Source organism: Ostrinia nubilalis, chromosome 8 (assembly GCF_963855985.1).
Source record: "Ostrinia nubilalis chromosome 8, ilOstNubi1.1, whole genome shotgun sequence".
Lineage (NCBI taxonomy): Eukaryota > Metazoa > Arthropoda > Insecta > Lepidoptera > Crambidae > Ostrinia > Ostrinia nubilalis.
Window position 1 is genome coordinate 4,780,184 of NC_087095.1, and position 24,554 is coordinate 4,804,737.

At 39.2% G+C, this 24,554-nt stretch overlaps 1 protein-coding gene and 2 long non-coding RNA genes across 4 annotated transcripts in view; all 3 read left to right on the forward strand.

Annotated features, from left to right (window-relative positions):
• The window catches only part of LOC135073785 (STAM-binding protein-like A), a 28,038-nt gene extending 4,026 nt beyond the window's left edge, over window positions 1-24,012 (forward strand). Inside the window, exons 2-10 of one of the 2 annotated variants that reach the window (XM_063967963.1) lie at window positions 12,580-12,736; window positions 12,930-13,197; window positions 13,356-13,484; window positions 13,869-14,008; window positions 14,741-14,894; window positions 17,209-17,346; window positions 18,190-18,302; window positions 21,280-21,382; window positions 21,788-24,012. In XM_063967963.1, the coding sequence (XP_063824033.1) occupies window positions 12,609-12,736; window positions 12,930-13,197; window positions 13,356-13,484; window positions 13,869-14,008; window positions 14,741-14,894; window positions 17,209-17,346; window positions 18,190-18,302; window positions 21,280-21,382; window positions 21,788-21,850 (1,236 nt within the window). In that variant the 5' untranslated portion in view covers window positions 12,580-12,608 and the 3' untranslated portion in view covers window positions 21,851-24,012. Of the gene's footprint in view, window positions 1-12,494; window positions 12,737-12,929; window positions 13,198-13,355; window positions 13,485-13,868; window positions 14,009-14,740; window positions 14,895-17,208; window positions 17,347-18,189; window positions 18,303-21,279; window positions 21,383-21,787 lie in introns of those variants that run through there. The other variant, XM_063967962.1, reaches the window with a different exon arrangement.
• On the forward strand, window positions 7,472-8,835 carry LOC135074126 (uncharacterized). Its single transcript, XR_010257754.1, has 2 exons — window positions 7,472-7,900; window positions 8,478-8,835. It is a non-coding gene; the product is annotated as an uncharacterized LOC135074126 (long non-coding RNA).
• On the forward strand, window positions 9,029-11,257 carry LOC135074127 (uncharacterized). The gene is made up of 2 exons (XR_010257755.1): window positions 9,029-10,322; window positions 10,900-11,257. It is a non-coding gene; the product is annotated as an uncharacterized LOC135074127 (long non-coding RNA).
• Window positions 24,013-24,554: the final 542 nt, after the last annotated feature.

Here is a 24,554-nt window from a genome sequence, read left to right on the forward strand (position 1 = left end):
ATTCAAAACATACCTAAGTAAAATTTACTTCATGAAGTATTTTTATTAAGAAGGAGGGATGCTATTTAAATGTAGGAAACGTCATTAACGCCACCATGAGGTTTAGAATTAATGACGTTTTGTCAATTTTGATAGCTTTACATTGCTTTACATTTTAGGAGGTGTATTAATTTATTTTATATGTTTTTAACATATTTTAAGCTTTTACAAATATACAAATAATGAACTCGTGCTATATTTGGCATACCTACTTGTGTTCAATCATAACATACTCAAACACAGCAAAACGAAAATGAATGTGAACGTGCATCGTCTGAGAGTAGTAAGTTTTGATAAGGCCCTAAGCGAAAAGAGTAGTTTAATAGAAAAGGCTAAAAAGAAATTGAAAAGGAATAATGATTATAAAGTACTGCACAGAACTGTATCAACACAGAAGACAGGCAAAGTAAAAAAAGATAGAAACAAACTCAATCATGCCACTAACACGGAAAGAAAAGTGATTAAAAAGAACAAATACACAGCCTTTACGCCAATTAAAAAGATGAGCCTTGCATCTATTACTGAACTTTTTAGAGTACGTAAAAATGGTAATAATTTTAATTTTTTTGTTACTATGTTGTATTTAACTAAGTAAAGCTTACTAGGCCTAGATACTATAGGAGATTATTAACTAGACTTGCAAATTTTTAACATGATTGAAGATAATCCGACTACACAGGTTTTACTGGCAAATCTGACCATCTCTACATTGGTTTAGGCGACACTGCCATGAAACACATTTTAAAAATACTCTAACATCCTGTATACCTACTTAAATATAGTTTTAAAATAGTGTCATATACATATGAGCGTGTATAAATATGAGCGTGTGACTAAATTTAATAAACCCTTTTATTAGTTTCAGGGGATTTATTAAAGAGTCTTGCCTCAATTAGAACTATCAGTTTGGATGATATAAAGAAAACACTAATAAATAATGTGTATGGTAAGCGACTGAAGTGTAAACCCAAACAGGGCTATAAAAATAATGTTTCTAAGAAGATCGGTCCACGAAAACGTGTTGAAAGTCAGGATGACATTAAAGTTTTATATTCTTTTGAGAGACCTAAGAGTCCTCCTGATCCAGATATAAATATTCCGCCAAAAAATTCTTACAAAAGAAATAATATCCTTCGCAGATCTTCTTCTGATCTATTTGGTATTGCCAGAGCACGCAGGGATACATATTTATGTTACCACACAACCAGAAATACTGGACTCTTCCCTACACCTAAAAGAAGAAAAAAGAGAACAGAATCTACGCCACACATTGTTCACCAAGTTTATCCGTTAAGCATAACAAATCGTAAATCTAAAGATTTGAGGTTTCAAAGAGAGGCTCTTTCAGATCATTACAATGTTGTCGGTTTCCCTAAGACCAGCAAAGTCAATGTTGATGAGCACCGACCGAAACCTCATAAGTGTGTAGCGAGACATAGAGAAGTGTCCCCACGTCCGTCCACTGCTATGTATGTGACTATGGATTGTAAGGGTCACACTAGTACTGCTAAGCGTACTAGTGCAGCAGTATTAACGGAGCCCATATCAAAATGCATGACGTGTATAAAGAAAATTACATCATGCCATGATAGGACACCAGCTAGAAGATCTAACATTTGTTGTACTATCTTTCAAATCTTATGCAATATAAAATGTCCTAAAGTATTGCAAACCACTCTACGGTACTTACTATTAGTTCTATCTATTATCGCTTGGTCACCATGCATTATAGCAGTGGGATTTTGTTGGCTTTTAGTTTATCCTTTGAAGCCAAATTACGTTTTTGAAGACGATAAAGAATTGGATGATGACGAAACATGTTGTAAAAAGAAGAGTGCATTTACCAAGGTAATGGAGTGGATTGCCAAAACATCTCAACGCATGGCTTCTTCAATACGTGAAATACACAGATTATTAATGAACAAAGAAGAATGTTGCATCGAATCCCCGAACATCACACAAGCTTCATCAGCGCCATGCCAAATAACGGCAGTACATAAAAAGAGTCGTACACCATGGCAACCTTGTCCTGATAGGAAATACATTTTGTACTTCGACAGCGTAAGAGGTTGGTTAATGAAACCAGTACGAAATGAAATTTGTGAAAAATGTAAGCGGGCAGAAGTAGTTCAAAATCTTAGTCTCGACCACCCTCATGAGTCCCCGTCACGTCCTAATAGAGCAGTAACTTTTTCGGACACAATGCACCAAGATAAAGGCAATATTGTATCCCGTGAATTTATACACAAATGTAAATGCCCCCCAAAAAGCGCTCATAAAAGTAATGCTAATGTATGTACCCAAACGACATGTCGTAAAACTGAGAACCGTCTACCTAAATGTGGCATATGTGTAGATCCAGATGATATTCTTATTCAACGTATAGATAAAAAACCTGACCCAAAAAAAGGACGTAAGAAAAAATCTGTTTTTTGTGCTTACAGACCACCTATTCATAAAAAGACTAGTAAAATGCCGAAAGGTAAGTCTCTGAAGTGTCGCAAGTGTAAACCACGTACACGTGCTCCGTTTGCAAGTATGGGTCCTAGACTTAATATGAACCCACGAGGACCATTTCAGTCAAGAGCAACTGCATTGTATAGTAAAGAGGAAGATGAACCTGATCGTTCCTTAGGTCAAAGATTTTGCGACTCTTGTAAATCCTGTGCACATAGTTTGAAGGAAGTCGTAACTGAAGCAGACAAGGTGTGGGATGTCGAAATGACCTGCAATAACATGTATATTCAGACTTTGAAGAAACGACCTTGTTTCTGGATATATCACTGCTGTAAATCTATGTACCCTGCCTTTTTAGCATTTCACAAACTTTGTTCAAATGCTTGTTATGTCTGCACTTTGTTATTTGGCATTTGTGTGTGGTGTCCACTGTTATTATGTTGTTATGGGCTATCTTGGCTTGTATGTGGATGCAATTAATTTAAATACATATTTAAAAAAAAACTCTTTATTTTTTATACCTACGCCCATCCGACGTTAATTAGGCCACATTTTGAAATTATTTCGTGTTTAACTATTCGCAATAATGACTATAATAATTATGAACATATGATGTAAGGAATGATCCTTAAAATCTCACTAGTTCTGATGGAATTACCTCGGTGGAACCGGTGAAACTTTTTTTTAACTATTATTATTTCAATATTATTTGAAGCCATGATAGCCGAACGGTGAAGCGGTCAGACTAGCCGACTCGTGTTCCGAGAGACGCGGGTTCGATTTCTACCGCTGCTCGACTATTGTGGTGAGCCCTTTCGTAACATATTATTATGCTTAATTTAGCTTGCCACGAGGGATTATGAGGAATTATGGAATTTTAGGCGGTGAGGGTATTTAGTTCATAATATTGTACCTACATTGTGTAAGTTTCAATAATGAAATTTTAAAAACTAATAATCAATCTAACAATGAGTAAGTTAACAAGATTCAAACAGTTCCGCCCGCCAACTTTACCTAAAAATATATCGATCTACACAGTAGGTAGTTTGGTACGGTACAGCCCCCCTAGACAAAACGCACTTTTTGATCGAATCGAAAATCGAATCCGTCAAAACTCCATACAAAAAAGGGGCTTTTCGACCACTTTGCGACTGGTTTGCGATTATAATTTGCACTTTGTCTAGACCCACAGATTTTGTTATAGCTGACCCACGCTGAACTGTCCCACCAAACTCAATGTCAGGGGGGCGCTACCATCGTTCAACTGTATGGTTTCCAACATGTCAAAAATCGGAACTACCGATCCGGTATAGACGGTGGCGCCCCGCTGTCAATGTCATGGATAGGACAGTTCAGTATTTTGGAACTGGGTAAATCCGCGAAACAGTAAAAAACTTATGTTCCGATCGATAAAAAAAAAACTGTTGTAGTTCTGGTAAATTAAACTTCTGAATAACGATTCATACAAGTTTCCACATAAGGCGCCATGATCCATATTGATTAAATACTTCAAGTTATTTCGATAATCAAGAAAACACGCACTAAACGTCATTACCATCACAGTAAAAGTACTGACCTTTGCCGTTGTCTTTTAATTTTTTTTACTTTACCTATACACAGACCAGATTTTGATTATAAATTTAAAATGTACATATTTACCGTGACAAAATAACAAAATTATATTGAAATCGTATTAGCCAATAAAATGGAATCATGAATTGAAATATTGTCACGAGAAATCGTCATAGCCATCGCGGCAGCATCAAAGGTTCTTTAATGCGGCTGCGACGCGACTTATCCCCGCTTGTGTCCGCGCGTCCCACTCTTCAATTCGTTGCTCGTAACAGAACAGAATGCACGTAAAATTTACGCAGCTCCGAGACTTTTTAAACTCCGAAAACGAGAGACACTCGCAGTTTGTCATCGGCTCGCGTCATTCCCATTTTGTGCGATTTAGTAAGTTTAATATATCGATATTTTTCTAATAATTAGCACTTTGTAGCATGTGATTACAATAAAAAAATGGCGATATTGAGGTGTCCCAATAGTGGTGACAATTATTTTTAAATAATTTTAAAATCGTTTTCGTCATTACCATTAACATCATTACCATATCATTTAGGCTTATGGTGATGACACTTTGTATATGGTAATGATGACTATGAATGGTTTCCTAAAAGAACAATGTAACAAAACGTCCCCAGAACTGTAGCACTTTAATACCTACCTTATAATACTATAATTTTATTATATGACAGCTCAAGTGTGACATGCGTGTCTCAGAAAAAAGTTATATCTAAAATAAAAATCCATAAGCAACCCTGAAAAAATACATACAAAATCACTTTTGACCAACTTCAATGGGTATCACGACAGCTTAACCCCGGGACAATTCGACTCCTGTGACAACTTGACCCCAGCGACAACTTGATTTTTTTCAACACTCAACACTTTTGACTTACTTCAAATGGTTTCACGACTGCTGGACAGTGGCGGCGTAGCATGGGTTGGCACTCGGGGCATAGCACAGCACAGCACCCCCCGTCATAAGTCCTTAATGTAAGTAAGTTGGGTATACATTGGTCCTCCCTTACGCCGCTGGTGGCTGGACCCTACGACTGCTTAACCCTACGACCACTCGAACCCTCCGACAACTTATACTTGTGACCCTGTGACAAGTCGAACACTGCGACACGTCAACCCCTGCGACTACTCTGAGCATTTATTGTAGATTCTGTTCAGGCATTGATTGATGGAGCTAAATGGTTTACAATAAGTATCATAGTTGTCATCGGGGTCAACTGGACCTCTGTGACAACTCGACCCCTGTGATAAATCGATTAAATTAATTTTAACCTACTTTAAACGAAGGTCGACCCTACAAAAACTTGACCCGGACAACTCGACCCCTACGACAAGTCCAAAATATTCAACTATGATACTTATTGTAAACCATTTAGCTCCATCAATCAATGCCTGAACTGTATCTACAATAAATGCTCAGAGTAGTCGCAGGGGTTGACGTGTCGCAGTGTTCGACTTGTCACAGGGTCACAAGTGTAAGTTGTCGGAGGGTTCGAGTGGTCGTAGGGTTAAGCAGTCGTAGGGTCCAGCCACCAGCGGCGTAAGGGAGGACCATTTTGGGGTGTCTTACCTCCCCGCTATATGTACCCAACTTACTTACATTAAGGACTTATGACGGGGGGTGCTGTGCTGTGCTATGCCCCGGGTGCCAACCCATGCTACGCCGCCACTGTCCAGCAGTCGTGAAACCATTTGAACTAAGTTAAAAGTGTTGAGTTTTGAAAAAAATCAAGTTGTCGCAGGGTTTGAGTTGTAGCAGGGGTCGAATTGTCCCTGGGTCAAGCTGTCGTGCCCTTTGAAGTTGGTTAAAAGTGATTTTGTATGTATTTTTTCAGGGTTGCTTATGAATTTTTATTTTTGATATAACTTTTCTGAGACATGTCACACTTGAGCTGTCATAATTATAATAAAATTATAGTATTCCATTCAATTTATTCATTTAAAGATAACAATGATCCACATGGTTAGTAAATGGGTGCCTTATACAACTATGTTAGTAATTTACTTATTATAACATACCACTAATTATCCAACCCGTTCGGTAAGAAGTAGCCGAAGGAAATGTCGGATAATAGGAGAGTCGTACCTCTCCGCCACGGTCTTCAGGATACTGTTGGGGCTCGCCCGTATCCTACTGAGCAACGAGGCAGTCTTCTTGCATAGGACAGCAAAGAAGCCGTCAGTGTGCGACTGAGCAAACATTTGAAGCGAGGCAAGCCCAACAGCATCCTGAAACCGTTGTTATATTGGACCCGAAGGACGCTAAGCGATTTCTGCGAGTACGTGGTCCACAGGTTTCCCGTGTATAGACTCTGACAGTATGCTTTAAACAGAGTGATCTTGACATGGTCATTACATCGGGCAAACCTGCGAGCCAATATATTACACCTTACTGCCAGCGCCCTTCGTTCCCTCTCGATATCAACATGATCTTTAAGGTCATCAGTAACGTAGTGTCCGAGATATTTAAATTTAGTGGCTCTGTTTAACTTTACCCCATTAAGCAAGAGGTCGGGTACCACGTTTGGACATTTACTGGCGGCCTTAAATACCATGTATTCGCTCTTCTTCACAATATACAATAAGCCATGGCATTTAGCATACACTTCACACACACCCACCATCTTTCTGAGAGCCCCCATTGTTGGCGCCAGCAGTACCATATCATCAGCGTAGCTTATGTTGTTGATACAAACACCATCTACCCAGCATCCGATACGCATACTGCTAAGGGCAACAATGAGGTCTTTTACGTATAGGTTGAAAAGCCTGGGAGACGTCAGCCCACCCTGTCTCACCCCGCACTGCAACCCATACTCCTCAGAAAAAACGTTAGCCCATCTTACGCTGTTAATCTGGTTAGCATACCAATAATGGAATATTTGTGATACTTCTGACGGGATGCCCTGCCTCCTCATCTTATTCCAAAGGATGTCATAAGACACAAGATCGAACGCCTTGGAGAGGTCGAGGAAGCATGCGTAAATGAGAGTCCCCTGATCCGTGTAGTACCTGACAGTGTGCTTAAGACTAAGGATGGCGTTCTCGGTCGACAGTCCAGGCTTAAACCCGAATTGAGCATCATGTGATTTTAAATATTTATCTAGTAGAGAGTCAAGCACACTGTCAAGGACCTTTGCCGTGATTGTAGCTAGAGAGATCGGTCGGGTATTAGCATGGTCTATCATATAAGGTAGGTATTAAAGTGCTACAGTTCTGGGGACGTTTTGTCCCATTGTTCTTTAAGCTTTGTTTTTAAATGAGAAGGTTTTTTATTAGTTACCGAAAAGACGTTTTTTTATTCATTTCTTGTATGTTGACTATTGTGTAAGTCTAAGTAAGAGTAGCTTGGCATATTTTTCAATCAAAATCCTCATTGGTGTAAATATTGTAACGGTTAGCGTTACCGCTGACCTTTATCTTAGATCTAAATTCTAATTTAATTACTATTATCTACCTAAATAAATATACTTAAATAATAAAATATCTAAATCTACGTAAACTACCTAACTAAATAACTTAATTAAATAATTCATAATGTTCTACACTAATCAAATAAATAAAATAATAAATCTACAAGCAAACCCGCGCGAAACAAGTTGTTAAATATTTCTTTTGTTCTCTGTCGAGCGGGCGGGCTGTTTTTTATGCATGCGCAAGCGACGCGCCTACGGCCTCGATGCTCCCGCCGCGTCTCGTAGTCCGAGCCAGAGCGTTATTGAGCACGGACGTATCGCTGTCCGTCACCGCCGGACCCGCGATGTACGTAACTTTATAAAACTCCAAAATGTAATCGCGTATTCGTGAACCCCGCTACCGGGTGAGTGTTGCAAAAGTATTTTTAATGCCTAGATTTTATACTTGTGCTAACTGTAAGTACCTAGCCGCCATTTTGTTCTTCAGGTGTGCAATCCATGTGCTCGGTGTCATTTCATATAACATTCCTATTTCTATATCTTCTTAATATTATTATTTTACGACTTACTACATGATTAAATAAATAAACTAAATATTTTATGAAATGACATCGACACGTCATGACCTTTACATGACCTTGTCGTACTGTAACGACACTCAATCCAAATTCTATTTAAATTGAACTATTCTAATCTTATTCTACTGTTCTAATTATTCTAAATTATTGCCTACTTATATTGTTCTAAAATTAATTGCCTATATAGATGATATTCTAAATAATTATCTACCTACATAATTTAATATTTTTGCCTACTTCACTGCAATCACTTTCACTGCACCTATTGTAATTCTGTTTGACTGCCACATCATTACATCACCATTTATTACCAAAATCATTCCATCTGCTTCGCTAGTATTTTGATGTCGCAGTCAAACGGACAAAAGCTAGCAACTGCTTTAGTGTCCGATTTGATTTGCAGGGTTCACGTTCATCTTCACCTTTCTCCTCACTACAAATGGCCATCTCACCACTACCGAAACCACCACCTGGCTCCTCAACCCGGCAGAGCTGCCTGTCGTGTCGGACGGCCCGTACGCACACTCTAAGTGGCCCTACACCACAGTGCGTACGGTCCCTAACCGTCTGGCGCGTCGACGACCCTGCGGGCTCACCACCAGCGAGGAACCAAACCACATCACCATCAATGCTAGCGAGGACAGTGGTTTGAATATACTACCACCGGTGACGAATCTCGTGCGATACGATAGTTTGCTCGTAACTCACACCCTTAAGGTCTCTTGCTACTTTATCCTAAATAAATTACTTGTTAACCTAAATTATCTAATATTTCTCTAACTTAACTATAAATTCTAAATATGTCACTTGGCCCTAAAGTTCAAACCGTGACATTGGCGCCCATACCGGTCTATTCTATCGCACTTGAGACGTTACCAGTGAGTTTTACTTGCAATAAATGGTTATGTTTGGTGTTGGCATTCAAATAACTTAGTTATAAGATTGTAACTAATATTGTAATCTCTGTGTGGTGGTACTAAACTTGTAATTTTTGTGGAGAATAGCTACACTATTCTACCTACTATAATTTTCTAAAATATAAAATGTATCTACCTACATTTTATAATATTAACTAAATTCTACCTACCTTTGGTAATATAATTAAACTTTTACTACTACCTACCGCACAGATTTTACTTTTGTTAAACTAAATTGTAATGCTTATTGTCTTATTGTGTAAATTGCAACACACACCCGCGTGCCTACCTAGTATTTTTTTATATTACGTACTCGGTAATTCTAACTAAAATATAAATTTAAGTTGTAACTTAAAACGTTACTTCTAATTAAACTATTAAATTAAATAATAAATTGTAAATACTACTAAAAATAAACAATTTATTAGACCTACTCGTATCTTACCTACTGGTATCTCTTAAACCTATAATTGAAAATCTACCTTAATTATAAAGTCTGAAACTAATTTTTAACTGTCTTGTCCGACGCACCATCTAAAATGGATTGCAAGGTACACTCTACTAAGTACCTCTTTGCATTGCTTAGGACTCAAGATAGGAAGTTGTTGGGTGCAGCAGTTGCTAAACAACTGCGCATACTTGTAATTAGCTGTAGTCTACCCTACAGTTAATATTCCGACCTCTTCATTTAATTTATAGTTATATTATGACTTTCTCTAAATCTTAACTTAATAAATCTTGTGAGTATTATGAGATCTACTAAAAATCATATACTCTGTACGTCAGGTTGCAAGTAAACAGACCTAAAATGTTTATTTTGTTAGTCAGACTCAAGATTAGCTAGTACAGTTAAGATAGCGGATTTTCCTTAGGTAAAATCCTACCGTAAAAAGGGGGATATGTAACGGTTAGCGTTACCGCTGACCTTTATCTTAGATCTAAATTCTAATTTAATTACTATTATCTACCTAAATAAATATACTTAAATAATAAAATATCTAAATCTACGTAAACTACCTAACTAAATAACTTAATTAAATAATTCATAATGTTCTACACTAATCAAATAAATAAAATAATAAATCTACAAGCAAACCCGCGCGAAACAAGTTGTTAAATATTTCTTTTGTTCTCTGTCGAGCGGGCGGGCTGTTTTTTATGCATGCGCAAGCGACGCGCCTACGGCCTCGATGCTCCCGCCGCGTCTCGTAGTCCGAGCCAGAGCGTTATTGAGCACGGACGTATCGCTGTCCGTCACCGCCGGACCCGCGATGTACGTAACTTTATAAAACTCCAAAATGTAATCGCGTATTCGTGAACCCCGCTACCGGGTGAGTGTTGCAAAAGTATTTTTAATGCCTAGATTTTATACTTGTGCTAACTGTAAGTACCTAGCCGCCATTTTGTTCTTCAGGTGTGCAATCCATGTGCTCGGTGTCATTTCATATAAAATTCCTATTTCTATATCTTCTTAATATTATTATTTTACGACTTACTACATGATTAAATAAATAAACTAAATATTTTATGAAATGACATCGACACGTCATGACCTTTACATGACCTTGTCGTACTGTAACGACACTCAATCCAAATTCTATTTAAATTGAACTATTCTAATCTTATTCTACTGTTCTAATTATTCTAAATTATTGCTTACTTATATTGTTCTAAAATTAATTGCCTATATAGATGATATTCTAAATAATTATCTACCTACATAATTTAATATTTTTGCCTACTTCACTGCAATCACTTTCACTGCACCTATTGTAATTCTGTTTGACTGCCACATCATTACATCACCATTTATTACCAAAATCATTCCATCTGCTTCGCTAGTATTTTGATGTCGCAGTCAAACGGACAAAAGCTAGCAACTGCTTTAGTGTCCGATTTGATTTGCAGGGTTCACGTTCATCTTCACCTTTCTCCTCACTACAAATGGCCATCTCACCACTACCGAAACCACCACCTGGCTCCTCAACCCGGCAGAGCTGCCTGTCGTGTCGGACGGCCCGTACGCACACTCTAAGTGGCCCTACACCACAGTGCGTACGGTCCCTAACCGTCTGGCGCGTCGACGACCCTGCGGGCTCACCACCAGCGAGGAACCAAACCACATCACCATCAATGCTAGCGAGGACAGTGGTTTGAATATACTACCACCGGTGACGAATCTCGTGCGATACGATAGTTTGCTCGTAACTCACACCCTTAAGGTCTCTTGCTACTTTATCCTAAATAAATTACTTGTTAACCTAAATTATCTAATATTTCTCTAACTTAACTATAAATTCTAAATATGTCACTTGGCCCTAAAGTTCCAACCGTGACAATATATATTTTTTCTGATTCTGAATAATATTAGGAACGTAAAAAAATTTTAACTAATGTCCGTATTGTTCCAAATTCAATAAATTCATTAAATTATTGAATACATTTACTTTTATTTCCAACCCATTCTTTAATAGGTACGTGCTTAGCTAGGAAAATAACATAGATAAAATTGGTGTTTAGCTGAACAATTATATCTAAATTTTAGTTTTCAAGTTATTTTAATTTAATGTATTACTATAAAATTATATTTCGTCATCACCATTAACATAAGATCATTACCATTTTAATAAAATCATTACCATTGGGAAAACGTCATTACCATTTTGTGAAAAAATATTTGGACGCTTGTTACTTCTAAAATAACGATTGAATCTAAGGGCCTCACACTGATCTAAAAAGCTCATTGCTTAACCTTTCAGTTTAAGCTAGTTTGCACGCATTCCTGTAAAGTTTTTCAAAAAACGTAAAATAAATCTCGCGGAATCAAATCGGCGGATCCACCCAACTATAGGATTTCTGCTGAGAAATTACAAACATATTTTTTTTTATTTTGAATTTCATGCTCATTATGATAAAAATTAAATCTGTTCAAATTATTATAATTATTTTAAAAAGCGATTGTAACTAGAATCGGAACGCGGCCAAATGTCACTCTCATTTTTGTCAGTTGTCATTTGTCAGAGTCATGTCAAATGCAGTGTTGCCAGAAGGTTACTTTTGTAACCTTTTAGGTTACTTTTGAACTGCATTGGTTACTTTTAGGTTACACTAATGAAAAGGTTACTTTTAGGTGATTTTTCAGAAATTGTAGAATTAACTTTTACAGGTTATTCAGTAAAAAATATTAATAGTGACAATTTAAAAATTATGTCATTAACTGCATTTAAACATGAATTTGATTTATTATTTCTTAAAAAAAAAGAGTTTTAATAAAACGCAAATCCATGAAACGTTTTTATACGACCGGTCACTTTTCGGTTTTCATGGAATGGTCAAAATTTTGAATTTAGGTAAGCGATCGGTGATCAATTTCATTCATTTTCCATCCATGAACAATCGCAACCCCCCTCCCCCCGTATGAAGGTTACTTTTTATTCAAAAAGGTTACTTTTTTTTATATTTCTGGTAATTTCTGACAAGACCCGACTGGCAACACTGGTCAAATGTCAATTTGACGTTTTGTTTTGTTGTGTGAACTCAAGGTTTTTTCTAAAATATCAAAATTTTGATTACAATTTATTTCGTCAGCTTTGTAGATATATGAGATTCATGCCAACATGCAGGCTGATGATAAGCGTACCAAGCACCCAACAGACTTGGCATCTTTGGAGCCTGCTGCGAGGGTGAAACAGCTTGCAAACTACGGGACCATGGTCGAAGTGGACCCCAATGTCCCTCCTCGAAGGTAATTCCTCACTCCTAGATAACAAACGAGAATGTAACTTACTGCCTTTCAAACTCATAAAACCTTGTGCATGTAGCTAAAAGTGTGAACTCTACTGATGACTCATTGAAATTTACATTAGGTTTATTTAATTAACGCTTTGGGAACGTTTCCTCGTTTTATATGAAGTATTCGAATTACATTGCTTTTACAGGTATTACCGTTCAGGGTTAGAGATGGTGAGGATGGCCAACGTTTATCTGGCTGAAGGCAGTCTCGAAAATGCTTACATATTGTTCATGAAGTTTATGACCCTCTTCTTGGAGAAGATTCGGAAACATCCGGAGTATGCGTCGGTGCCGGCGCAAGTGAAGTCTGTGAATCAAGCCAAGCTCAAGGAAGTCATGCCCAAAGCTGAAAAACTTAAGCAAAAACTTCTGGAGCAGTATGCTAGAGAACACATAGCGTATAAAGAGAATGAGGCAAGTATTTGTAATTACAACCACACACACATGGGTATAGGTATTATTTTGATGGTAGATGATGATTTCCAGTCCGAGTTGTGTTGCTAAAGTTTTAAAAATGGATCAAAGTCTTTACAAATTATGTAGGTTACACATTATTTCATGTTTGCCCTCAGGAGAAAAGACGTAAGTTGGAGGAGGAAAGGAAAAAGCAGGAGCGTGAAGATGCAAAGTTGGCAGAACGATTGCAGGCTGATGAAGACAGACGAGACACAAATCATCCCACACCACATTTGATGCATGCGGTATGTAAAAAATCTTGATATATTTATGTCTCTGGTATCCATAGTAAAAGCTTTTATTAGTTTGGGACTAGATGGCTAACTGAAAAAGTATAAGTATGCGTCAAATCAACAAGACTTTTTCAACTCTTGTTCCTTCTGCTATAACTCCTGTGTAGCCAGGATATACAGCTTGACTGCCAATAGAAACACAACTAATTTTAAATCCAGGCAAACTTCGAATTCCACTGTCCACCGTGACTCTAAACGCTCGACATTGGCAAAACCAGTGTGCTTCAAATTCGCGCCATTGAAGCCATTACACAGAATAATAATAATAAATAAATAATGGGGTCCTTTGTAGAGTGCAGACTGGACTTCTTAACATTAATCTGTGTAAATAACCAGGAGAACTGGGCTGTATCTCCGTCAGCGCCGCCTGTAGACGGCGTGCTATACCCTGACGACTTCGCCGCCGAGCCGCCGCGGGCGCCGTCGCATCAGTATACACCAGTGCCGCCGCTTATACCGCCTTCAAGGCCGCAAAGGTAAGAAAAGTATTAACTATTTGCTACCTTAATGATTCTAATAGAAGCCACTTTGAAGTGTTCTTTTATAACAGTGAATATTTGTATAAAACTTTGAGGATAAATTATTGGTTTTTCATGTCAAACTTGTATGAGGATAACTATACTGAAAATAAGATTAAGTGATTTTCCATTGATATTACTTGGGAGAATTTTATTTAGACACTTGTTTTAGTGAGGCTTTAACTTTGATTCTCTTAATTGCGTTTGTTCGAAAATCTGACATCTTTATTTTGTTTTTTAATTCCTGTCCTTGACAAACTTACTACTAACTTTGACTGCTGGACATAGGCCTCTCGCAGATTTGAGAATCCTTTGAGTTCTATTTTTTAGTTTGAGCGAGACTAAGCCGTATGTTCATGCGATAAGGCGCATTTTCCACATTCAGCAGCGACAGCACGATCGTCGCGGCGCCGCTTTAGACGCGGCTGGTAAATCTCAACTCGCATGTTAGTATTAAAGCCATAAAGGTTGAAAATCAATTGAAGTTGAGTTCTCATTTTGTCGTAGATTACGCCTTATGTCCTCGCTATAAGGTGTATATTTCCTCAGCACGTTTGACGCGGCGTCGCTGTAGTAAATTAGTAACTCGTTAAAGGCCTATAGAGTTTAAAATCCTTTGAGTGGTATTTGTCATTTTGAGGCAGTCTGGCCCGTATGCACACGGAATAAGGTGTATATTTCCGTATCCAGCAGCGACAGCACGTTCGACGCGGCGCCGCTATCGGCGCGGCTAGGGCTGCGGCCAGTACGCGTGCCGGCGGCGCTGTTGCCGCGCTTCCTGCAGCTCGCGGCTCCTAACACGGCGCGGAATACTGAGACCTGCGGCATCCTAGCTGGCGTGCTGGTTAGTACTTAACTACACAGGAATAAGGTCTATATTCGCATGCAGCAGCGACGCGCTTGTGATGCGACCTGCGGTATCTTAGCTGGCGTGCTCGTTAGTACTCAACTACACAGGAATAAGGTCTATATTCGCATGCAGCTGCGACAGCGCGTGTCATGCGGCGCTGTTGCCGCGCTTCCTGCAGCTCGCGGCTCCTAACACGGCGCGAAATACTGAGACCTGCGGCATCTTAGCTGGCGTCCTGGTTAGTACTTAACTACACAGGAATAAGGTCTATATTCGCATGTAGCTGCGACAGTGCGTGTGATGCGGCGCTGTTGCCACGCTTCCTGCAGCTTGCGGCTCCTAACACGGCGCGGAATACTGAAACCTGCGGCATTTTAGCTGGCGTGCTGGTTAGTACACAACTTCACAGGAATAAGGTCTATATTCGTCTGCAGCTGCGACAGCGTGTCATGCGGCGCTGCTGCCGTGCTTCCTGCAGCTGGTGGATTCTAACACGGCGCGGAATACTGAGACCTGCGGCATCTTAGCTGGCGTGCTGGTTAGTACCCAACTACACAGGAATAAGGTCTATATTCGCATGCAGCAGCGACGCGCTTGTGATGCGACCTGCGGCATTTTAGCTGGCGTGCTGGTTAGTACTTAACTACACAGGAATAAGGTCTAAATTCGCATGTAGCTGCGACAGCGCGTGTGATGCGGCGCTGTTGCCACGCTTCCTGCAGCTCGCGGCTCCTAACACGGCGCGGAACACTGAGACTTGCGGCATCCTAGCCGGCGTGCTGGTTAGTACCCAACTACACAGGAATAAGGTCAATATTCGCATGCAGCAGCGACGCGTTTGTGATGCAGCGCTGTTGCCGCGCTTCCAGCAGCTTGCGGCTCCTAACACGGCACGCAATACAGAGACCAGCGGCATCTTAGCTGGCGTGCTGGTTAGTACTTAATTACACAGAAATAAGGTCTATATTCGCATGTAGCTGCGACAGTGCGTGTGATGCGGCGCTGTTGCCACGCTTCCTGCAGCCGCGGCTCCCAACACGGCGCGCAATACAGAGACCTGCGGCATCCTAGCTGGCGTGCTGGTTAGTACTTAACTACACAGGTATAAGGTCTATATTCGCATGCAGCAGTGACAGTGTATGTCATGCGGCGCTGTTGCCGCGCTTCCTGCAGCTGGCGGCTTCTAACACGGCGCGCAACACTGAGACCTGCGGCATCTTAGCTGGCGTGCTGGTTAGTACCCAACTACACAGGAATAAGGTCTATATTCGCATGCAGCAGCGACGCGCTTGTGATGCGACCTGCGGCATTTTAGCTGGCGTGCTGGTTAGTACTTAACTACACAGGAATAAGGTCTAAATTCGCATGTAGCTGCGACAGCGCGTGTGATGCGGCGCTGTTGCCACGCTTCCTGCAGCTCGCGGCTCCTAACACGGCGCGGAACACTGAGACTTGCGGCATCCTAGCCGGCGTGCTGGTTAGTACCCAACTACACAGGAATAAGGTCAATATTCGCATGCAGCAGCGACGCGTTTGTGATGCAGCGCTGTTGCCGCGCTTCCAGCAGCTTGCGGCTCCTAACACGGCACGCAATACAGAGACCAGCGGCATCTTAGCTGGCGTGCTGGTTAGTACTTAATTACACAGAAATAAGGTCTATATTCGCATGCAGCTGCTACAGCGCGTGTGATGCGGCGCTGTTGCCACGCTTCCTGCAGCCGCGGCTCCCAACACGGCGCGCAATACAGAGACCTGCGGCATCCTAGCTGGCGTGCTGGTTAGTACTTAACTACACAGGAATAAGGTCTATATTCGCATGCAGCTGACCTACTCATTTGTATTTACTCTGTTAGTATGCACCACACAGTATATACCAGACAATAAAAGCTAATACTTTTATTAGGCCCTCATCCGACTCCAAAAACACCAACAGCAATTTTTTTTCAGACGCCTTTAACGCTGGTTATACAATCGCGTGACAGTTACGTTGTTAAACTTGAAAAAATACATCGCGTATACAATGCGTTCCCAGAAACGTGCGTGGTCAACACCTGAAAAAAAACGTGCAAGACTGCAAAGGTCCTTGACTCCTTGTGAACGTTAAAAAATAAATAAAAATTTCACTTCTATTTCTCTGCTCTGCGTCTTTTGCTCGCTAACAATCATAATTTTGGTGAGCAACGCTAATGGCACATAGAAGTCTATTTTCCCGCTCATTTTAAATAAAATTTCTACGACAAATCGAACCAACACGGATAATAGTAGTTACCCATTAGTAATGCTGTGAAACAAAACATTCTCTTTGCAGGAGCGCGACGAACTCAAGATCACGCACGTGGTGGTGCCGAAGCAATCAGGAACCCCCGACTCGTGCAGCACCACCAATGAGGAGGAGATCTTCCACTACCAGGACCAGCACAACCTCATCACGCTCGGCTGGATACACGTAAGACACGACACGCCACCAAGTGGTGGTAAAGTCCCCGCAGATGACTTTTTATCGGCCAATAGTTTTTTTTTAATCCACAACGAGGAAGCTCTTGGCCTGTATCTCACCTGATGGTAAGTGACGATCAGGCCAAAGCGAGCTTCACCCGGAATCCTCAACCACGGAGGAACTGGCTATCTTTACCTCTAACTGCCGGAACACAACAATGCTGTTAACATTGTTGTTATGGCGACAGACTTAGGTAAAATGGTGGTAAGCTAGCCAGGCGGACTTAGAACAAGCCCTACCACCAACCAAACCGAACATTTGTTGAAGTTTGCTTGACTTACAATTTGTATGAAGAATAGAAGAAGATCGGTATCGCCCGATCGCAGTGTAATACTTAATTTCATACTTGTTCATAATAGCCCGATTAAATTAACCACCGACAAAAAGTCTGTAGTCTACAAGGTCTTTAGAATTTTACTTTTCGATTACTACGAAGCAAAAATAAGACCTCCTATGACAGATTTTTTGTTCCAAAGTTGGTAATACTGACGTATATCGAAACTCCGCCCCTTATAAAAAGGGTAGTTGGCTGAACTTTATCTGATGTTTAGTCTTTTCTCTCTAGTCTTTAGAAACGTCTATCGTCAAGCATCTAGTCTAGCGTCTGACACACGTTGACGATAGACGTTTCTACGCCATTCTTTACTTCTCGATACATCATAAATTTCGGGGAATTCACTGTCACGCTTTGTGTGAGAGGGATGGAAACATTGACATCTTCGGATAACGTAGATGTATATTGTGTTCTATTGTCTACGCATTAAGGCTTATTTTACTTTGCTTTGCTAACAGACGCACCCGACGCAGACGGCGTTCCTGTCTTCGGTAGACCTTCACACGCAGGGCGCCTACCAGCTCATGATGCCCGAAGCCGTCGCCATCGTGCAGGCGCCCAAGTACAACGAGTGAGTACCTTATCCCATTGATTTAAGATTCATAATGCAATGGCGTCGGTAGACCTTCATATACATGGCTACACTAGTTGGTACACTCCATCGTCACTAGTTCACAAACCTTACCCCATTCTTCTTCTTTTCGTGTCGACAACAAAACTACACAGTGTCAGCCCAAAACTCCGCCACAAGAGTGGCGTTGTCAGTAGCACTCATCAAATCCTCCTGAGTGCAGTTGCTTGGGCACTCAGGGCACGACATCAGGTGCTTCATCGACTGGGGAACAAAACTGCACCTGCACTCCATGTTTAAGCCATCCAAGAATCCCCACCTGACCAGATTGTCCTTACTACGGCCAACCTGCGTCCGAAGTCTATTTAAAGACTTCCAGTTAAGCCAGGGGAGCTCATTAGGGAATGCAGAATCGGTTCTGGTTTGAGGAACCGGGTTTTTCGGGTCTGGTGGTCATAAGAACCGGGAGCCCCGGTTTTTTCGGTTCTTTCGGTTCCAAAAAAACAATATTTTGATTATGTTTTTTTTACTGAAATAACACTTCTTTGAATAGACTAGGAATAATCAACAAACATGATTTACAATATTTTTCTATTTTTACTAAATTCTACTCCCAAAAATAAAAAAAAGTAAAATAATTAGTTTTCAATTGAGGTACCAGTCCAGTCAATCAGTCTTTTTCATCCAACTTATCGATATATTTGACTATTTATATATTGACTGTCAGATGCAAAGCAAATAAAGGAGAAGGAGTGTTGCCAACTCTCACACAAAATATCATCATCATCATCATTTAATTTTAAACCATAGGATAGGACGTCCACTGCTGAACATAAACCTCCCCCAATGCTTTTCATGTTGATCGATTGGTCCAGCGCTTCCCTGCTACCTTTATGATGTCGTCGGTCCACCTTGTGGGTGGACGTTCCACGCTGCGTTTTCCGGTACGCGGCCTCCATTCCAGGACCTTCCTGCCCCATCGGCCGTCAGTTCTGCGTCCGCGTCGGGCTATGTCCGCTGAATCCGCTGACACAGAAATGAGGAGATCCGTAAATGAACTAAAGTCGCTATTTTAGTTCATTTACGGATCTCCTCATTTCTGATTCGATCTCGTAAAGAAACACCGAGCATAGCCCTCTCCATAGCACGCTGTGCAACTTTGAGCTTCTGTATAAGGCCTATAGTGAGAGGCCACGTTTCCGAGCCATAAGTCATCACTGGTAACACACATTGGTTGTAGACTTTCGTCCTCAGGCACTGAGGTATTTTGGATGAAAAGATGTTGCGTAGTTACCCGAACGCTGCCTAGCCGAGTTGGATTCGACGATTGACTCCCTTTTCGAAATTGGACCTACCTAGCTGGATCGTCAACAATCTCGAGGATTGAGCTCCCAACCGAAACTGGGTAGGGCGCAACATGGACATTGGACATAAGCTTTGTTTTGTCCATATTCATCCTCAGGCCTACCTGTTAGGAAACTCGATTAAGGTCTTTGAGCATTGTGCCAAGATCTTACAACGATTCTGCCATGACCACAATCAGTATCGTGGGCAAACCGAAGGTGAGTGATGTACTCGCCATTAATGTTTATGCCGAATCCTTTCCATTCAAGGAGTTTGAAAGCGTCTTCCAATGCAGTGGTGAACAGTTTAGGAGATATAACATCTCCCTGCCTAACGCCTCACTGCAGAGGAATCGTCCTTGTGCTCTGCTCCTGTACTCGGACCGACATGGTGGCGTTTTTGTACAAGCACTTCAGCACCTCGATATACCGATAGTCAATACGGGACCGCTGAAGAGACTGTAAACACTGCCCAAGACCCGAACGAATCGAAGACCTTCTCATAGTCTACGAACGCCAAGCATAGTGGCAAGTTATACTCGTCAATCTTCTGTATAACCTGTCGCAGCGTAAGCGCAAAGAAAAATATGCCAGTGATTTTAAAAAATTGTAAGAAAAATGCTTAAAATATTTACATATCTCATAAAAAAAAACAAAATACAAAACCAATAAGTAGGTAATCTTTATTAGTAGCTAATCTGATATCTTTAGGTTCTCTATACGTTCGCAATGTTCTTATTACGACTCATGCCTAATACCTATAACAGATTTTTAGATAAATATGCAAAACCCGAAAGTACCGAAAGAACCGGGTTTTGAATTTTTAAAACCCGGTTCTTAAGCTGTCGAAAAAACCCGGGTTTTCCCGGTTCTTTCGGTTCCGGGATTACCCGGGTACAAACCCTAGAGCTCATGTCCAGGTGGAGGACTCTCAGACACAGGGACAAAAGGGCAGGGGAGATCAGCTCTCTCGCGCCATAACCTGCATCTCTCTTTTGACCGATCGTCATGAAGGAGTTACCATTACCAGGCCTGTTCATCTCCGCGAGTTTACATCGAAAACAAAACACGCACGATGGCCCACCTATAGGATACTATTCGACAAGGCCTCACATACGAGCGAACATTGACTCATGCACGCGTATTCTTGTGTATGATGGAAGAAAATAAAGAAAATGGTGTACTAAATACTGTGCAGTATTTAACTGCCTAAATAATAATAAAAACACAGAATGTACTTTTTTAAGTTGTCTCAAGACACTGAGAGGTAAATAAGTAGTTAATATTATTCATGATAATTCATGCTAAATCATGAACTTCCTCCGCCATTTTCCGCAGTTTGGCACCTCACGTCACATCATTTTACCGAAGTCAGCCCTATAGCTTCGGCGCAGTGCCGATCACTGAGGTTTGTCAACAAAATGGTGCTTGACTCTTGAGACAGGCTAAATTACACCATATTGTTAATGACATTGAGCATACATTTTTTTAAATACCTTCGCGAAGTAAAACTTCTGTACGTAGTACTTATTATTATTCTGTGCCATTACCCCATTAGTTTAAGGTTCAGAATTAAAAATGTACACTAGTTGCTATTTAGATTGCATTCCATATTGTTTCTTATTCCCTTGCAGGACGGGCTACTTTGCTTTAACGCCGGAATACGGCATGGACTTCATCGCCAAGTGCCGCCAGACGGGCTTCCACCCGCATCCCAACGACCCACCGCTATTTTATGTAAGTTTAAATAAAATATTACTTGTAATTTTTAATATTTAAATAGATTATTTATTTATAAGCCCGATAAGCCCTTACAATTTAGCTCACAATTCACTTGTGTGTGATGGGAGTGAGATCACCCTAATAGTCGACAGGGATTGAACTACATGTTTTGACATTTTTTTAATGAAATGTTTACTATCTTACTTACTTCTTACTTTTGGATCTAGTGTTTTTTTTTGTAAAGCTATTTATGTATAACTGTGTAAAATTGGAAACCTTTTCATTCAAAATTGCACCTATTTCAGTACACAAGATACAGCAGGGAAGTGCTTTAACTAATACATGAAAATTATTGAATTCATTTTATGATCGTTTTGGATTTTATAACGTGTATAATTCAAATAAAAAATGCTGTTTCAGGATGTCAAACACATTCGGCTAGACCACACAGCGCCGGTGGAAATGGTGGACCTCAGGAGATGAGCTCACCACCACCCCACACTCGCCGGTAACACGCATTTATAATATTACTGTAATCCGATTGCGGTAACTTGTATATTACATCATGTAACGCTCCACGAGCTTGTAGATATTAGATATTACAGAGTATTTTATTTATTGCCCGTAAATGTTGTTTACATTAAAGTTATGGCCGTTTAAGGGATCACGCTAATATTTTCTATTCAGGTTTGCAATAAGATATTAAAGTTATTTAAAATTATTTTAAAATAATACACATCGTGTGATTGAATTAACGAAAAAGATATTGATTTTTTCAACACCTACAGTAGAATAGACTTTAATGTAGAGATAGCATTTGATTTATTTCAATTAAACTTTGTGTCATTGTTTCAATAAAATGCATAAAATGAGAAACTATGTAATCACAAAACAAAATATTTAGCAACACACCTAACAATAATATGCTCTTTGCTCGCGGCTATACATCCGTGCAAAATGTCGAGTAAATCGACAACACAACTTCCTCTATCCATTTAAAAATAAATATTTACAACTCGTACGTTTATTAAACTATCTATTTTCACTGGCTTTAACACTACAAATATACTGTAGGCATGTATTCGAGTGTTGAACTTCGAAAGTTTGAAATATCCTTATTTGATTACTTCACACCTAAAGAAAAAATTTCATGATAAATGTTAAATTCCCAAAAACATAACACGATTGACAACAAAGTTCACATTTGCTTGCACTTTTATAATTCGATATTTACCCAGTGGACGTTCGTCTGTCTTTGTCAATTAATGTCTTCTTTAGAGTGGTAAGAGCTCCCTATTTTATCTCTAAAAGATTCGTTTTTTACGCGTGTGATATTTTAAGGCACAGACGAACACTGACGCTTATGTATCATATAAATCTTCGAATATTCCATAGTAATTTTTAACCTTTAACTAGGCTACAAAAAGTCATTTTTCAACCGTATCTTCACAGCATAAAGTTCAAATTGATGTGGGCTCTATAGCTTCCAAAGCCTGGTTAAGGGTTGTCTACGTTCCACGTCTGTGACAAATTCGAATTTACACTGTGATTTATATTAACAATGATTGTTTATAGCGTTAAATTGTTAAGTCATTTGTTTGTTCTGTTTATTGTCCATATAAAAAAACATTTCATTTCAACGCATTTTTAAATACCAAAATAATGTTTTGTTTTAAAATACAAGTCAAACTTGTTATCTCTAAGTTCTCTAACGTTAATGAAAATATTGTTTTGTTGTTCTAAGTGTAAAGATTACGTTATATTTTGTTATGAAGATGATATTATTATTCTCTAAAATGGTCTAAATATTTCTTACTTTGTCACATCACATTCTATTTATTAACAATGCTTTTGCTTTACACAAACTTTTAGTGGTTATGATCACTTCTTATTAACCCAGGGTATAGTGCCATTTGTAAGAGAATAGGTATAAAAAATAAAAATAGACGCTTTCCGCATTTGTTAAGATAAGTTCAAGAAAAATCATATCCGCCAAGAAATAATGCACTGACTCAAAATAAAAATCATGTCTAATGAGAATTCCGACTCGGTTTTTTAATTCAAACGATACCTACTTACTCAAAATTAACACATGCAATTTCGCGAATTACATACTTCAAGATTTGTATACTAAATTAATCTGTGTATACTGAAGAACATTGAAATCTGTAGAAGACTGAATTAGACGATTACGCATTTATTAATTTGAAAAATATAAAGATACATAATTTTGCTTCTAAATAAATAATTACAATACAACCATGGGTTGCTTTTTCCTTATGGTTTTGGTTACAATATTAGAGGTTAGTAAGCTTTTCAGTTGCAAAGTCTAATATTCTAGATGTGTCACATGTTCTATATCGGTTGATCAATAAAATTGGACTTTCGAACCTATTCTTAATATATTTTTGCCTAATAAAATATGTATAACATCACAACTTGGTTAGAAAGAGATAAAATAACTGAGATTCGAGGATCGTTGGCCCATCTCTTTCCAACGGGCATTATGTATTATTTCTTGACGATATAAGTGTAATGTATTAAACTCATGTTCCGAAGCGTGTCTAATATAAGAGCAGAGTCTTATGTATGTGTGATTCATTATTAATATGGACCAATGATAATAAAACGATTAAATCTAATAACGTATTTTATTTATTGCGTATTATACAGTATTGCTATGCATGCTTAAATATAACTTAAGATGTAGCGAGTACAAAAAGTAATTAATTAATGCAAACAATGTTTTGTTAGGATTTAATTAAATTAATTTTAGTAATCTAGTACAAATAATATAATTTAGTAAAGCCAAGATACACATTTTGATCTCACTACAACCGGCGAATAGTCAAGTAATTTTAATTTATTCATAAGTCTAATATAAGCAATTTTACACTCTACTTTCAATAAGGCACTCGGTGCTTAAATTTATTTTATATCTAAATATCCAATTTTTTAACTTCTGGATTTATATTACTACTTTTTACTAATAAATGGCAAATGAAAATTAAAACTGTATCTAAAACATAATCTTTGATATTAATTATGCAGTATTTGAATTCGCTACACAGCTAGTTGTGACCTACTGTTACATCTTATTCGGTTATTTTAAATTGATAATACTTTTCGGAGATGTTCAAAGTTTCTATACGTATGTATTTTGGCAGTGTAAACATATTACGTACAG